An 18,943-nucleotide genomic window follows, 5' to 3' on the forward strand; every position below is an offset into this window, starting at 1 on the left:
AATTCCTAGCCAAATGGATGGACCTGGAGGGCATCATCCTGAGTGAGGTAACCCAATCACAAAAGAACTCACATGATATGTATTCACTGATAAGTGGATATTAGTCCAGAAACTTAGAATACCCAAGATATAAGATACAATTTGCAAAAACACATGAAACTCAAGAAGAACAAAGACCAAAGTGTGAACACTTTGCCCCTTTTTAGAATTGGGAACAAAACACTCATGGAAGGAGTTACAGAGACAAAGTTTGGAGCTGAGACCAAAGGATGGACCATCTAGGGACTGCCATACCCAGGGAACCATCCCATAATCACCCACCACTCCATACACCAGCAAGATTTTGCTAAAAGGACCATGATATAGCTGTCTCTTGTGAGGCTATGCTGGGGCCTGGCAAACACAAAAGTGGATGCTCACAGTCAGCTATTTGTTGGAACACAGGGCCCCCAATGGAGGAGCTAGAGAAAGTATCCAAAGAGCTAAAGGGGTCTCCAACCCTATAGGTGGAAAAACAATATGAACTAACCAGTACTCTCAGAGCTCGTGTCTCTAGCTGCATATGTATCAGAAGATGGCCTAGCTGACCTTCATTGGGAAGAAAGGTCCCTTGATCTTGCAAATTTTATATGCCTCACTACAGGGGAATGCCTGGGCCAAGAAGTGGGACTGGGTGGGTAGGGGAGTGGGGTCGGGGGAGGGTCTGGGGGACTTTGGGATAGCATTTGCAATGTAAACGGAGAATATACCTAATTGAAAAAATAAATTTAAAAATTAAAAAAAAAAAGAAACAAAGAAAGAAAGAAAAAGAGAGAACCCCATAACACAGGGAGAGAAAATTAAGGTTGGGTTCAACTGAAAAAGCCACCCAGTGTCAATCATTATGTGAATTTACATATGTACACATGTCAATGTACCCCTGTTTAAACATGCACATGCATATGCACAAACACACACACACACACACACACACACACTCATACAATTGAACTTTGTAAGTTTCAAGTATGGAAATGTAGTTTATCATATTTAATTTAAAACTGTGAATTATATCTCACTAATTTTCTTTTCATATTGTATACTTAACACATTGAAATGTGATTAAAATATTACTAATAGTAAAACCATAACAAATGCAATACTTCTCTGGAGTAGAACGTTTTATGGTGAGTTTTGATGTAAGAGATTAAACATACCATTTATTTACTTAATTCCTTCAATAATTTCTTCAAATGAACTTTTAAATGTAGCAGATATTTGAATAAATAAATTCATGATGTCGAATTAAAGAAATAATTTTATATTAAACCTATGTATAGAAAACAAAAAACTGATATTTTTCTAAATGTACACATATATTTGATATTACTAAGTCATAGAGTAGTAGAATTTGTAGTCAGATAATTATACAGAAAAAGAAGAAAATGTCTTGTATTTTGAAAAAATTAAAAACTAAATTTTCTCTGTTTAAAAATTACATGAAATCTTGCACAAAACAATTTGAAGACTATGAAAAAAGACTGTGGCAATATATCCTGTAGAGTTTCAAAATACATTGTCAGTATTAAAATTAAGTAGCCTTCATATATACTAGCTGCGAAGAATATGAAAAAGAATTGAAAAAATTGTCTTAGTAGATACAGTCAAGAAATTACTTTGAATGTATTCAATATTGAATGAAATCATAAAATCTTAAAGAAAGTAATTGAGGATGTGAATAAATGGAGAAGTATCTTACTCAATGGAAGAATAAACACTTAACAGTGTCTGTGTATCTGGAGTAAATAAAATGGTAAAGTTATATTATAAAAGTACAGTATTTGTGGATTTTTTTAATAATGAGAACATATATCTTTAAAGCCAGCCAGGAATTAACATTTATAAGCAACTTGTATTCTCATTCACTTGAAGATCCCCAGTCTATCAAACAATTTTTTTAGTGCATTTTTCACATCCTTATTTCTGAAGCTGTAAATTATTGGATTCAACATAGGAAATACAACAGTGTAAAACAAAGCAACTACCTTATCAGTGTCTGGGGAATAGCTAGTGGTGGGACGCAAGTACATAAACAGCAGTGTTCCATAAAACAAGGTGACTGCTATGAGATGAGAAGCACAAGTGGAGAATGTTTTGCTCCTGCCTCCTGTGGACTTGATGCTCAAAACAGTGATGAGGATGCAGGAGTAAGAAATAAGGATGACCATGAAAGTGCTGGTCTGGATTGTACCACATAGAGCAAAGAGCAGAAGCTCATTAATATGAGTGTCTGCACATGATAAAGCAAGGAGAGGTGGGATATCACAAAAAAAGTGGTTGACAATATTGGACCTACAGTATGGAAGCATAAATGCAAGGGACACATGCACCAGTGAGGTCACACTTCCGCTAAAATAAGCCAACACAACAAGGCTGAAGCAGACCCTTCGAGACACCAATGTAGAGTAAAGCAGTGGGTTGCAAATGGCTGCATAGCGGTCGTATGCCATTGCAGCCAGGATAAGGCACTCAGCATCTGCAAAGCATGCAAAGAAAAACATCTGTATAGCACATCCATAGAATGAGATGCTCTTCTTGGAGGCTAAGAAGTCTACCAGCATTTTAGGTGCAATGGCTGTAGAATAGCTAATATCTAAGAAAGACAGATTGCTAAGAAAGTGATACATGGGAGTTTGAAGGCTTAAGTCAATATTAACTAGGATTATTAAGCCGATATTTCCCACCAAAGTTAAGGTGTAAACTATGAAAAACACCAAAAACAGTGTGAGTCTTAATGGCTGGTAATCTGTGAATCCGATAAATATAAACTCTGTTAGCTTGGTATAGTTTGTATACTGCATCTTCTTGGGCTTCTTGATTTTCTCATTGGCAGTTGATGATATCCAGCAATGTAAAGTTCTCTGGTTGACAGATGAACCAATGTCCTTGTTTTCTCCTCTAAGGAAGCAAGAATAATACTTATATATGATAGACACAATTTTTAAATAAATAGGATAGCCTACATTATTTCATTTAGGCATCACTATTTTCTCATTAATAATAATCATACCATGTTGGAATTACAATTTGGGGCTAAAATTAGATCAAGTATATTTTATAACTCTAAAATTTATCAGAAACCTTTATGTAATACTAAAATGTGCTTTTAGAATTTCATAAATAAGCCACACTTATCAAAATATATTTATTGGAAACAACAGAACAATAAACAGGCAAGAAAAAAATTAATAATTGCATAAATGCCACTACAAAAAAATAAGGTATAATCATTATAATACCAACCCTGTAACCATAAAGCAACAGTACATAGAATAGCTTTATATAATTTAAATCTTGATTATTCCTATTTATAGGATTTAAAGCTGGGGTACAGTTTCATACACCACCTGTTTACCCATGGTAGTTGATAAGGATGATGTTGATGATGGTCCTGATAAAAGTAATAAATAACTAGTATAAATTATGAAGTATAGACAGTAGACAGTGTATTTGCATGTCTCATTTTATTTAGATTTCTTGATTGTAATATATAATGTTAGAGAAAAATTTTTTTACAGTTGCACTGAAACAAAAGATATAATTAATTTATCCAAGTTCACATGCCTTTTTACTCTACTGCAATGCTTATGATCTTGAACTATTTTATACTGCTGTAGAAATTACAGGTTGGGTTATATAATTAAAGAGTATTAGTTACAGTTGTGGAAGCTTAGGAATGATCTAGTCCATATTTGTAAATTTTTAAATAAAGTGTCTGAATAGTTTGAAAACAATCACCCAACAACGTGTTCCCTAATTATTTTAACTGTTGCTACTCTATCCCCTCTTTCAAAAACATACTACAGATGTATGGAAGTACTTTTATTCCTCATTATACCATTATTATTCCTCTCTGTTCCATCATGGCCATTGTGTCTCCAGTACCACACAGTGAAATGCCAAATCCTTCTATCTGATATTTATAACAGAAAACAGTTGACTGCACAAGAGTGGGACACAGAGGATAGACAAACATCCACACAAAAAGAGGATAAAAATCTCAATAAAAGGGGTTCTTGTATTTGTTAACAATTTAACAAAAAGTTGAAGTAAATGTTAAAGAATAGCTGAAGAGGTTTGCAACCCCATAGGAAGAACAACATTATCAACCAAACCTCCCAAAAGTTCTCAAAGACTAAACCACCACCCAAAGAGTGGAGCCCATGCTCCAGCCACATATGTAGCAGAGGATGACCTGGTCTGGTGTCAATGGGAGAAGAGGCTCTTGGTCCTGTAGAGGTTCTATGTCCCAGTTTCAGGGAATGCCAGGTCAGGGAGGCAGGAGTGTGTTGGTGGGTAGGGGAACACCCTCATAGAAGCAGGGTGTTTCTGGAGGGGAAACTGGGAAAGGGGATAACATTTGAAAAGTAAATACATAAAATATCCAATAAAAGAAAAATAAAAAACTTCCTGTTCTGTAAATAAAATTACGGAGTGTTTTTTGCCATTGGTTCTCAAGTTTCTAAAATGTAAAAAAAGTCAGCTTTCTTCTCTTGGAAGTATGTAAATTAGTGTTCAGTGTTTCTGTTTAATTGTCATAGGTGAGGCTAGTTTAGGTATATTATACTGTCTGTTGCCACCTATTCTCTTAGCCCTCATGAAGGCTGGCTCTCATATGGAATCAACAAAGACACATATTATCTTAAGCATAAGCATTGGCTTTGTAACATTAACCTTCGATATTTGCTGCTACATAAGGAATTAAAACACTTACCTCAGCACCATTTAAGATTTTTAACAGTAGAACCTGTTTTGCTTTGGAGACAATATTTCTCCCCGGGTTTTGGAAGTAAAGCTTGTGAGAGATCGCTATTTATCCTGCAGTCCATGACAAGTGTGATATTATCCCAGAGTGATTGTCTTCCCTATGGACAACTGTGCAGCCAATTATTCTCTGCAGAGAAATGACTTAGCTGAGTTCTTTTAAATGAAATAAAATGAAGAGTAACAGCATGATTGACTCTTATATAGGAATAAATATCACTCAGGATGATATTTTCTAATTCAACCCATTTGCCTAAGACTTTCATGAAGTCATTGTTTTTAATAGCTAACTAAATTTAATTTCTCCATTGTATAAATATAGCACATTTTTTGTATCTATTTTTCTGATGAAGGACACCTGGGTTCTTTTCAGCTTCTAGCTATTATAAATAAGACTGCTATGAACATAGTGGACCATGTGTCCTTGTTATATTTTGAAAAATCTTTTGGGTATATGCCCAGGAATGGTATAGCTGGGTCCTCCGATAGTACTATGTCCAAGTTTCTGAGAAACCACCAGACTGATTTCCACAGTGGTTGTACTAAGTTGCAATCTCACAGACAATGGAAGAGGGTTCCTTTTTCCACTGTCACCTGAGTTTTTTATATTAGCTATTCTGACTGGTGTGAGGTGAAATTTCAGGGTCCTGACCAAGGTAACCCAGTCACAAAAGAATACACGTGGTATGCACTCACTGATAAGTGGTTATTAGCCCAAAAGCCTGGAATGCCAAAGATACAATTCACAGACAACATGAAGCTCAAGAAGAAGGAAGACCAAAGTGTGGATGATTCAGTCCTTCTCTGAAGAGGGAACAAAATACTCAAGGGAGGAAATATGGTGACAAATGGTGGAGTTGAGATTGAAAGAAAGACCATGAAAGAGAGTGCTCCACTTGGGGTATCCCACATACAGACACCAAATCTAAACACTATGGTGGATGCCAAGAACTGCTTGCTGACAGGAGCCTGATATAGCCATCTCCTGAGAGGCTCTGCCAGATCCTGATCAATATAGATGTAGGTACTTGCCACCAACCATCTGTCTAAGCATGGGAACCCCAAAGGAGGAGTTAAACCAAGAAAGGACTGAAGGAGGTGATCGGGTTTGCAACCCCATAGAAAGAACAATAATATCAACCAACCAGACCCCCAAGAGCTCCCAGGGACTAAACCAAATAGTACACATGGAGGGACCCATGACTCCAGCCACCTATGTAGCAGAGGATGGCCTTGTTGGACATCAATGGAAGGAGAGGCCCTTGGTCATGTGATGCTCAATGAGCCAATGTAGGATAATGCCAGGGCATGGAGTGGGAGTGGGTGGGTGGTGGGAGAGCACCCTCATAGAAGGAGGGGGAAGGATGAAGTGATAGGGGGTTTCTGGAGGGGAAACAAGAAAAGGGGATAACATTTGAAATGTAAATAAAGAAAATATCCACTTTAAAATAAAAGAAATACAAATGACCAATAAAAATTAAATATCAAAAAACAAAACAAAACAAAACAAAGAATACACCTTGATAGGGCATTTATTTTATTCATTTACCTACTTACCTATGCAAACTCATTCATGTCACTATTGATTCATCAATGTTATTTTTCCTACTTTGAATTATAGTATAAGGCTATGTTGTTAATTTCATTGCTCATATTGTCCTGCTTATTTTCCACCAGGAGTTCTTTCAATTAAATTTTTATTATTTTCTCCAAAAAAAAAAAAAAGAATAAACATCACATTTGTTTTTACATCACAAGGCAATATTTCATTATAAACCCTAAGAATAATTTGTTTTTTTCCTTGACATGCCTCTATAGTCTCTGTAAATTTCCATTGAGAATTCAACGATTGCAGGAGTCTTTGAAGGATACTTATATGAGGAAAACACAAAGTATAGGTTCAGTGATATTTGGAAGAATAATGTCTAGGAGGCTTAATCATTTTCTATGCCAGTAAAGGAATTCAATCAGAAAAAGATAACTCTTGAGCAGAACAAGTAGCAGCACAGAGATTCTCAGGCACAACACACAGAAACAACTGATTGAAACTTCTTTTAGGTCACTTCCATTTCTGGAATTCTTAGGCTCTCTTGAAGTGCATGCTGTTTTCAGCAATAGGAAATTACTTTACACCTCAGAGGGTGAACAAGAGCAAATATTGTATGTTTTGGAGTCTCTTGGACAGTGCTTAGACAGCTTAACAGAGGCTTCTCCTGCCTATTACTTGGGGTTTTCTTAGGTAGTCTTTGGTTCTTGGAGGGAGCATTGTTAGTCCAGATGAAAAAAAGTTCAGCTGAATGGCTCCTCTCTGGGAAGATAGCATATAAGCTTCCAAAGGATGGAGGTAGCCAACAGTTCTACCCATCTGTGACACCTGTAATCCACATCAATGACCAGCATGGCAGGAAAGTCTTAATTGTACAACAGTGGTAGGAGCAGTAGCCAATACCTGTCTAATTGGACTTAAGACCTGTTTAACAAGAGGTACACTAGCCCTGTTACTAACTGAATATATACTGTTAGTAAGTCATAGTCATTGTGGGGAGAATCTTCAGCCTCTAATTTATTAAACCAGCATAATCTTTTATAACAATCTGTAGTTACCAATTCTTATACATACAGATAAGCATAGTCTTCATTCTTAATCAAAGAAATTTCTCTTTGCAACAGATGGAGAACACTACACTAAAATACAACTAATAAAAATACAGACCTGTGGGGTCCAGTCCCGAAAATATATGTACAACACACTCTTTCACCTAAGACTCTGGGAGCAAGCATTGCCTAAGAAAGAGTAAAAAGTGTATGAGAGTCATAGTATTGTGTCTCCTAATATTACTAGATGCTACTCATATAAAGTTTTACTAACCTGAACTCTCAAATATGAACTGAACAAGGATGATCCTAACAATCATGCAAAATTAGTCTGACAAAGCTTCAAGTTACAAAGGACTGAGTAACAACAACTGAATATAAAGGTAGTGGCAAAATGGTGTATAGGAAGGTTGGTGGGAGGAAAGGAAAGAGGGAAATGATGTAATTATATTATAATCTCAAAAAAAAAAACCAAAAACATTTTGTAGGGCAGAAGAGGGTGTCTGTTTTCTCCTTTCACTTATTTGAGAGTGCCATGTAACTTACAAAAATTGAAAACTGTAAAATAGATAAAATAGGATATTGATATTAAGAGCAGGCAATGTGTTTGACCTGCACAGCAGAAACTTCATGATCAAATGTCTCTCTGCAAGAAGGGCTTCTCATTTAATAAACAACAATACACATTTGTAGATTAAAAACTAGCAATCATCCAGATCCATCTATGTGCGTAAGAATTTCATAAAGTCATTGTTTTTAACTGCTGAGTAGTACTCCATTGTGTAAATGTACAACATTTTCTGTATTCATTGCTCTGTTGAGGGACACCTGGGTTCTTTCCAGCTTCTGGCAATTATAAAGAAGGTTGCTATGAACATGGTGGAGCAGGTATCCTTATTGCAAGTTGGAACATCTTCTGGGTATATGCCCAGGAAAGGTATTGCTGGATCCTCAGGTAGTACTATGTCCAATTTTCTGAGGAACCTCTAGACTGATTTCCAGAGTGGTTGTATCAGCTTGCAATCCCATCAACAATGGAGGAGTGTTTCTCTTTCTCTGCATCCTTGCCAGCATCTGCTGTCACCTGAATTTTTATCTTAGCCATTCTGACTGGTGTGATGTGGAATCTCAGGATTGTTTTGATTTGCATTTCCCTGATGATTAAGGATGTTGAACATTTTTTCAGGTGCTTCTCAGCCATTTGGTATTCTTCAGTTGAGAATTCTTTGTTTAGCTCTGTACCACATTTTTTAATAGGGTTATTTGATTTTTCTGGAGTCCAGCTTCTTGAGTTCCTTATATATATTGGATATTAGTCCCCCTAAATTCAAGAATTTCCCCCCTGTGCTCATTATCTTCAATGCTTTTCCCCACTTTCTCCTCTATAAGTTTTAGAGTCTCTGGTTTTATGTGGAGTTCCTTGATCCACATATACTTGATCCTATCACTAAAGAACACACATGATATGCAGTCACTGATAAAGACCAATATGTGGATACATTGTTCCTTCTTAGAATGGAGAACAAAATACCCAAGAGACAATGTTCAAAGCTGAGACAGAAAAAAGGACCATGGAGGGACTGCCCCACCCAGGGATCCATCCCATATACAACCACCAAATGCAGACACTATTGCATATGCCAGCAATATTTTGCTAACAGGACCCTGATATCATGTGAGGCTATGCCAGTGCCTGGCAAATACAGAAGTGGATGCTCACAGTCATCTATTGGATGGAACACAGGGCCCCTAAAGAAGGAGCTGGAGAAAGTACCCAAGGAGCTAAAGGGGTCAGCAACCCTATAGGCAGATCAACAATATGAACTAAGCAGTACCCCACAGAACTGTGTCTCTAGTTGCATATGTAGCAGAGGATGGCCTAGTCAGCCATCAATGGGAGGAGAGACCCTTGGTATTGTGAATATCATATGTCCCAGTACAGGGGAATACCAGGGGCAGGAAGTAGGAGTGGGTGGGTTGGGGAGCAGGGTGGGGGGAGTGTATAGGTGTCTTTTGGGATAGCATTTGAAATGTAAATGAAAATATCTAATAAAAAAATTAAAAAATTCTAGCAATCAGTAGTTAGGGAACAAAGACTATGAAAAATGAAGAACTGTAAAACAGATAAAAAGATTCTACCAAAGTGTCCAGGAGCTGCCCTGTCCTTTGACATGAATAGCTCTGGGACACATAGTTGTTGAGTCATGCCCTGTCTCTTGTTATTTTTTTATTACACAGGTCTAGTGTAAAGTCTGATTCTAATGTAAATATACATTTGATTCTAATGTAAATGTAACTCTTCTCCAATTATACATGTAGTAATAATGGATATGTGTGGAAAATAAGTATGTTATACACTTTATGAATTTGAGCAGATTAGTATGTATGTTTATAATGAGTAATACATCATCAGAGGCCAGAGAATTGAGCCAGGAGGGTGACTCAACAGATACAGTTTTTGTTCTTTAACATAATGGCTTGTGTTTTACTCTAGACCTTGTACAATGCACTTCATGTGTAGTACACATCCACAATCTTAGTACACTTAGGTCAAGAGAGGGAGTAGAAAAAAAATTCCTGAAATTTAAGGGCCAGCTATCCCTAGCTATGTAGTAGAATGAGAGAGTAATGAGGAATATCCTGTGTCTACAAGGCAGAGTATAAAGTGGGATTTCTGAAAATTATTTTCTGACATCCACATATGCACCATGGTATGTGTGCTGCATGTACACAACTCTCTCTCTCTCTCTCTCTCTCTCTCTCACACACACACACACACACACACACACAAACATACACACACACACACAAATACATATTATTCTAGTGAACTTCAGGTAGTTTGTAATCTGCATAGTTTGTTTTGTTGCTGTTATTTTTTTCATTACCTTAACAACTCACACACAGAAAACCAATACAAAGCAAACAAACAAACAAACCTTCCAGAACATTCACCTTAATTTGGAAGGAGAAGCAAAAAAACTATTTGGTATTTCCTTCCACATTTGTTCATGTGAGTTTTTCAGGAAAAACAGCAACTATAACAAACACTTTCACTATCACTGTCTCTGTGTTGAAAGAATAGAATTATCCACAAAATAAAAGAAAGCACTTTTAATGAAAACTTGAAATACTTGGACTATATTTGTGTAGGTCATGTTGGGGTGGGTGTATAATGAGATATTCTAACAGAAATGTTCACTGCTACCATTTGCACATGCAATGTCCCCCAGTGGGCCTGCACTTTTGAATGATTGCTCTCTCATTTTTCTGAGAAATCTAGAAACTTGAGTGAACAGGCCTGGAGTAAAGCCTTTTCTCAAAAGTCCTGGAATTATATGTTATATCTGGCTTACAGAATCTTCACTTATTAGACATGTGTTTTCTTTCAATAGGTTACTAGAATTCTATGATGTTTTTTCTATCCATGGGGTCAGAAATACAGAGAAAAGAAAAAAATTCTGTAAATATTTTTTTCAGAATCTTGTTTGCTTGCAACATAAAAGATAAAATACATTTAGTATGTGCTTTCATGTCTCAACATTACATTCATTTTATATACAGCTGGGGGCATTTCTGATCTCAGTAAATCCTCTTACAAGTTAAAAACTTTTACTCCATTCAAGAAAATAATGCGCACTCAAAGTTGTTCTGCAAAGTCTTTATACCTCTGTCCATTTTTAATTTAGAGGTGGATGATAAATAAATAAATGCATAGCCCTCTTGCAATTTCTTCTTATATATACATACATAGGCCTCTAATCAGAGCATTAAGGGAGATCAGAAGTTTAAGGTCACCCTTAAGCTACATAGTGGGTTCAATACAGCCTGTCTAAAAAAATAATAAATAAGTAAAACACTGCTAATTCACTTCAGTTCTTAATTGAAATTGTGCAAAGCATTCTGAGTGCAACTTATCTAGCTTTCTCTGAACCATTATTTTCATAATTATTTACAAAATGGTATATTTTACCAAATAAAATCTTGTCATCATTGTAATTATTCAGGGAAAAACAATGCAAATAACTAAATGATGACTTCAGATCATTAAAACACACTAGCCACATTAAATATGACTCTCTTCTATTTGTGAAGTCATCATTTTAGCTTTTCTGTCTCTTAGTTTTTGGTACGAATGCCTGCACTCTTTGATTATTTAAATTAACTAAATAAATACCCAAAGGGTCTAATCAATGGCAATCTTTTGGTACAGTTTTTAGTCGAACTTTAAACTTACTGAAGCAAACATAACAGATAGGATAAATATTACAAATGATTACATCCTGGGGGGAAATAGTGAAAACAGAGTGAAGCTATTTGGGTGATTCTGAAACTTGTTCTACTCTATTAATGAAGTCCATTGACAATTGTATAATTGCTTCATCTTGGGAAAAGTATAGGCAACATTTGAATGTTTCTTAATAATGTCATTTCCTATTGAGTCTCAGGAGAAATCAGAAGCCATAACAGATACTTAGTGAACCAGTATGTTCTCATTCTTTTCTATATATTAAAAAATTCAAATATATGTTAAGGTCACAGAAACAACTGCATTAAAAAAATACTTGTTTTCCTTACATTATTTAATTCCACATACTTAACTTATAGACACAAAGAAGCTTACAAAAGGGAAATATAAAAGTGTTATAGTTTTAAGAAATTAAAAATCATATATGTTCATTCATTTTGAAATTGTAAATATTTATTCAGTACCTATTATCTAATATTATATGTCAATTAATGTGGTCAATAATCATAAAGTAACTTTTAATGAAACTTATTAAAAATTTTTCTAAAAAGTGGAAATTAATACAAGGGTAATTGTAAAATATGAATTGTTTATTAATAATATATACTGTGAATATAATTAAATATTTTTAAATAGGCTTTAAACATCTTTGATGTTAATGATTAATTTTCTGCTTTAATAATTTATAACCACAGAGAATGGAAGAAATTATACAATAAAATCCAGGTATATAGAAGTTTGTATCAAGAAATCTGTTCATGTCATCCTTTGATATTTTTCAACTGATAACAAATGTACTGTACATTACATAGTGCTCAAAATAAAGTGATCTTCAAAATAAATTCAACATATTTATTGTTTCTTTTTCCCTCCCTCTCTCTTTCTTTCTTTTTTTTTTTTTCTTTTCTATTCTTCACTGTTGAACTACATAGGCTTTCTTTCTGCTTTTATTTTGGGAGTTGAAGGCTTATGCTTCTATAATAAATTTATAAATTTGTATTCAGAATACCTATGTTTCAGAGTTCCCATCCCCCCTTTGTCTGATTTTATATTTTGTATCATTTTATTTCTTTGATATTCGCACATGTGAGACTGTATCTCATTGCACTTTAGATTGTCATTTCTTCATTACTGATGGTGAGCATTCTATCATATACTTACAATTCTTTGTGTCTTATTCAGATAAATTTCTAGTTAATTCTATTAATCATTTGCATAAAGAGTTATTATTAGAAATCTTGTTGCTATTCAGTTGAATTTGAAAGAGCAATATCAACTCATTTCCGTCTGTACTGAGTTTTTATACTGTATCTATATTTTAACCTCCAAAGTCAGTACCCTGTATCTATTATTTTAACAGTAGTATGTCTTAAATGCATTTATAAAAAGTCAAATTATCTTTTTTTTTTCATTTTCAAATGTCACGTTTAATGTTCTCACCACTGTACTTCAAATCAACATTGTACAAAGTGACCAGAAAGTGTGCCATGGTAACTGATCAACCTCTGAGATTGTACCTTTCATACCAGTGTCTTCTCGGGCTCTTTTGATACTCATTCAAGGGAATTGAAATGCTTCCATTGGGTAGCTTCTCAGGAGCCTCATAAAAAACAACAACAACAAAGATATTGCAGCATCTTTGTTTAGTAATTCAATGTTTGTTTCTTTCACAGCAAATAATTACTTCACTGAAGTTAAAACTTCCAAATATAACTTAATAGTCTTCTAATTCAGCTCAGATCACTCAAGATGAAAATACGCTGCTAAATACAGATAACTTACAATAACTTTAACAGTTAATTGTCCGTAACACACACCAAGCTTTTTCCTAGACCTGTTTCTAGACGATTCCATTAGTACTCCTCATACAGGTGAAAAACACTCTTCAATTTTCTTGTCTTTTTATTTTTAATATAAAAGTTGGAAAGGACATTCAAGTTTCAAGTCTCCACATTGAACTTAAAAAAAAAAAAAAGTCATCTTCAGTGTGTGGAGGTAACATGCCAAGTTGTGTAACTCCAAGAGGTAGAGGCCTTCCATTGGTGCTCATATTCACATATGCACAGAGTTCAGTGTTCCAGCAGGAAAAAGAATTTGTCAAAAAAGTAATAAGTTATTTACTACTATGACATCTCAAGACTCCCACAGCTTTGCCTAAGGACACAAACACATTTGACATGATTCCCTATGTGCCTTTATGGCTGTAACTTAAAAAAAAAAATCTTTGTCTTTTATTTATTATTTTTCACTGTCCAGTGCAGGAAAATGTCTCACAGAATTTCACAGACCTAAAATGTGCAAGCTAGTTCTCTATACAACAGTGTTGGGATTCTTTTGAAATTAGCCCAGAAATGATTTACACACATGAAAGATGCATGCTTGGGTCTTTTTTTTTTTAATGTAAGAAAGAGCAGAAAAACTTCTAATAATATATATATTATTAGATATATATAACGGGGAAGGGAAACCGAGGGTTAGTTTCTCCCAGTATTGGAGGTTAGACAGCACACACCACCAGCACTGCTCTAATGAGACGCCAATCACAGGTGGCAAGCCTCTCCCGCCCATGCCCCAGGCACAGCCACAGTCAGCTCACAAGGCTCCAAGATTGGTCACTGGCAAGCTTTCTAGATTCTTTAGTTTTAGAAAACCCTTAATCTTTAGGAATGGCTCAAATATCAAAATGTATGACTGTCCTCTGTGTCTCAGTGTATACATGTGAACAATCTTACTTCATTAAATGATAATAATAATAAAATAAAAACATAAACCCCAAATGCCCAAATTTGGTTCAATTTTCATTTGTTCTGAGGTGAGCCATAACAGCTGCACTGAATTCTTTAACCATGTGCAACTCTGGGTAAAATATTTTTTTTCTTCTAAAAGCACAACCACTTTACAAGATTAAAAGTCTAGTAACATTTCTAAATATTCATATCATATAAGTAGTGGTTGTTAATTTAAAACTGCATTAGTAAAATTACAGTACAAGCATGATTAACCCTCCAGAATTGCAAATCCCAGACTCCAGTGAAAGCTGCATTACATCTTCAATAGTACAGTGTCTTCCACAGTCACTCCCACACCAGAGGAGACCGCAACATCTCAGGCGGCTGAGCGACAGTGAAACTAATAAAGCTCTTAAAGGCAGCGGACTGCGGGTTGATGCAGAGAGGCACTCTGTTTCCTTTCTGCTGTTCCAGAATGAACTGGTGGATAATTTCTTTAACCTGTCGGACAGAGCTGAGGTTCTTCTCAAAGGTGTCATCAAATTTGGGGTTGGTGACAGGATCAAAGTCCCTGGTGTAGACTCTCCCTGTCGAGGTGGAAAAGCAGCACTTACACATACATGTATGGTATCTGAGCCGCCCTTCATCTAGGTAGAGGTGGGCTAAGGCATCCTTAGCGGATATTCTTTTTGATGGATCAAAGACCAACATCCTGCAAAGCAGGTGAACAGCTTCACGTGTGGCCTGGCTGGAGAGGGCGCCAAAATCACAAATCTTTAGAACACAATTGCTGTTCACAAGGAGATTCCCTGGCTTAATGTCTCCATGTAAAATGCCAGCTGACCCCAATGGAGGAGCTAGAGAGAGTACCCAAGGAGCTAAAGGGATCTGCAACCCTATAGGTGGAACAACAATATGAACTAACCAGTATCCCCCGGAGCTCGTGTCTCTAGCTGCATATGTATCAGAAGATGATCTAGTCGGCCAACATTGGGAATAGAGACACCTTGGTCTTGCAAACTTTATATGCTTCAGTACAGGGAACGCCAGGGCCAAGAAGTGGGAGTGGGTGGGTAGGGGAGTGGGGGAGGGTATGGGAGACTTTTGGGGTAGCATTGGAAATGTAAATGAAGAAAATACCTAATAAAAAAAGAAGATAAAAATAGATTTTAATCTAAGGAAAAACAAATATGGTCTTTCAAGGAATATATATTGAAACCATAGAGAAGTTTTTGAATTATCTGGTAAATATGGATTCAAAATATATTAGCTGTTAATCTCTTCCAAACTGACTGTAAGATGGTTATTAGATGTTCATCTTCTGGTTGTGATACTCAGAGAGAAACACAGACACAGTTCCTTTTGCTTTATGTTTGATAGGAAGAATTTTGATGAATTATAAATAAAAGTAATGAAAGTTAAAAAAAAATGCCAGCTGAATGGAGGTATTTCAAACCTCGAAAAATCTGATAAAGAAAAACTTTGACATGATTCGAGCTGAGTGGCTGAGGAGAGACGATAATTTTATGTAGGCCACTCTGCATCAATTCTGTGACAACATATATTTCTTCAAAATAGTCAATGTGTGGAGGTTGGAGTATGTCAAGGGCAGAGAGTACATTATCATGTTTAAATAAACACAACATCTTCAATTCCGGGAAGACTCTTTTGCAAGAGACAAGATTCTGGAAGACGTTGGGCATCTTTTTGGGTGCTACTCTTTCCATCTCTTGGATCTGTTACTGACCAGACAAAGCCAAAGGCTCCATACCCAATAGGTCTATCCGGCTCAATGTCCAGCTGCTGTTGCAGATGATGCGAGTGCTGATGATGGTGCGCCTTAACTGTAGCAGCTGCACCAGCCTGTACCTGAACTGGGGCTGCTGCGGCTGCCCCAGGAGCCTGACCTGGTGCCCAGGATGGGAAATATAGCTGTTTTTGCCCAGGGTTTAACATGGCTGCGGCTGTAGCTGCTGCAGGGGCTGCCACAGCTGCCAAAGACATATGCTGCTGGACTGGCTGTACGGCAGCAGCCGACCCTAGATGAAGGTGGCGTTGAGGGTGGTGGTGGTGGTTAAGGTGAGGAGGAGGAAGGTGTGGAAGGTGGTGATGATGGTGGTAGTGGTGACCTGCAGCTGTAGATGTACTGCCATTGTAAACCGCCATCATTTTTGCATTGGCTCTTGTGCCACAAAGAGACATTCAAAAAAATGCCCTTTGTTGGAAAGCAAACTGGGTCAAGCTGTCATTTGGCCACTTAAAAAAATGAAGAAAAACAACTCACTCCACCTCAAAAAATATAGAGCAGAACAGACTTTATGTCTTCATCGGTCAATCCAAACAAGTTTGACAATCTTGGGTATTCGATTTGGGGGTGAGAGTATGTGGAAGGGTATGGGTTGTCAAAATAAAAGTTAAGAACATAAAATAAGAAGGAAAAAAAAAAGGAAAAGAAAAAGGGCCCCTCACCCCCCCCCGGATTCCTGCCACAAGTGGATAGTAAAACTCCATTCTTAATGGGGGAGAGGTTGCAACTTTGAATGTGGGGATAAAGGCCAAACCTCCTGACCCCCTGAACTCCGCACGTGAAAAGGATCTGGTAACACGCCACCCTTGGAATCTTGTAAGAGGGTTGACTCATCTAACCCCTTCCATTCCCACATCCTTTTCTAAACACCTCCTACCTCCTCAAAAACACAATTAAAAAAAAAAAAACCACTCTAAATCAAAAAAGATGAGGGGAAATTATCAGGGAAACCAGCTTCCAGCTTCCCTCCCCTCGAACTCTCAGGCCTTCCTACATAGCCCCCTACTCTGAGTCTGGTTGACCTGATTGGGGGTACTGGGGAGATGTACCAAACTTTCCTAGGCAGAATGAGCCAGGGAAGGAGGCTGGAGGAAGAGAGGGAGGTGAGGAGGCGACAGGCAGGACAGAAGAGGAGAGAGAGAACCCTGGCAAAAGTGAAGGGAAGAAGGTGCAGGGAGGGAATGAAAGAGCAGTGGGCAGTACTCGTATGCCCAGACACAGGGAACCGCCCTGGAGGAGGTTAGGGTCCCGGGGCCAAAGAATAGGAGCCCGGGGAAGCGGGCAGGGTATGGTCGGAATCAGGCTGACTCCTGCCCCCGCCGCTGCTGGCTGCTTGTGCTAAGGAGGGTTGGGGGGGAGAGCGGGTGGGTCCCCCGAGGGACATCCCCTGCATGGCTCAAGGTTGCTCTGTCTCCTGCCACCCCCCCCCCCAACCACACACACACACACACACACCTGGCTTCGGTGCCCAGGGTCGCTTTCTCCACAGCTGCTGTGACCTTTTTCTCTTCAGCCGCTGCCTTCTCAGCCGTGGTGCCACCATGGTCGGACTCACCTCCCCTAGCAAAGCCCAAAATATCTTTTTTATTTTTTTTTGAATTACATGTAATATGTATACATACAGAAACACTATATATATATATATATATATATATATATATATATATATATATTCTTTATATAAGCGAAATAAAAGACTTCACCAAGAAAAAGAAAATTTTGAAACACGGTCTCCATATATAGCTTTGGCTGTCATAGATTTCTATGGACTCTAGGCTGGCCTTGAGCTCACAGAGATCCTCCTGCTTCTGCCATTTTAGTGCTGCAATTAAAGGTATTTGCCACCATGCCCAGATAAAAGGGTCTCATAGTTGACAAACATGATAAAAAATTTTGTAATATATAAAAATAACAGAACATTTCAATAACTTTTCTATATCCCTATAACAAATACACTGATCAAGAAATAAGAAAACCATTTACTTTGATTATTATGTCAAGATACCTTGAAATAGATTTAACTGAAAAAGTGAAAAATCTCTTCTATGGAAACTTTAGAACACAGAAATGATAAACTGAGTAAGTTCTTAGGGGATAGAAAGATGTCATGTGCTCATAAATGGAAGTATTGAGATAATGAAGATATAGATATTCTATCAGAAATAGACTACACTTTCAAAGAAATCCAATGTCTAAACTGCTATTAAGAAGTACAGAATACCCAAGGAGCTGAAGGGCTTAGCAGCCTCATAGGAGGAACAGCAATATGAACCAACCAGTACCCCCAGAGCTCTCAGGGATTAAACCACCAACCAAAGAAAACACCTGGTGGGATTCATGGCTCTAGCTGCATATATAGTAGAGGATGGCCTAGTCAGTCATCAATGGGAGGAGAGGCCCTTGGTCCTGTGATAGTTTTATGCTCCAGTATAGGGGACTGACAGGTCCAGGAAGTGGGAGTGGGTGGGTTGGTGAGCAGGGGGATGGGGCAGGGGTAGGGGGTTTTGGACGGGAAATCAACGGGGAAAGGGGATAACATTTGAAATGTAAATAAAGAAAATATCTAATAAAAAAAGAAAGGTTTAAAAAAAAGTACAGAATATTATGTGAAATTGATAACAATGCATAAAAGAACTTTGGTATCCAACACAGTTCTGAACAAATGATGGAGGTGTCACTTAACTACAAATTAAACAGTCGAATGATACTAATCTTGTAGAGACTCATGCTTCTCTCATTAATTTCTCAATCACACATTTA

General features: G+C 37.1%; 1 protein-coding gene and 1 pseudogene across 1 annotated transcript; both read right to left on the reverse strand.

Annotated features, from left to right (window-relative positions):
- Positions 1–1,900: 1,900 nt before the first annotated feature.
- Positions 1,901–2,840, reverse strand: LOC110290389 (olfactory receptor 5AS1-like). Its single transcript, XM_021156912.1, has one exon. It carries the CDS (start codon positions 2,838–2,840, stop codon positions 1,902–1,904), a length of 939 nt encoding a protein of 312 aa, XP_021012571.1. The 3' UTR covers position 1,901.
- An 11,881-nt stretch (positions 2,841–14,721) lies between these two features.
- LOC110306471 lies at positions 14,722–16,578 on the reverse strand (annotated as a pseudogene).
- Between the last annotated feature and the right edge of the window lie 2,365 nt (positions 16,579–18,943).

Source organism: Mus caroli, chromosome 2 (genome assembly GCF_900094665.2).
Source record: "Mus caroli chromosome 2, CAROLI_EIJ_v1.1, whole genome shotgun sequence".
NCBI lineage: Eukaryota > Metazoa > Chordata > Mammalia > Rodentia > Muridae > Mus > Mus caroli.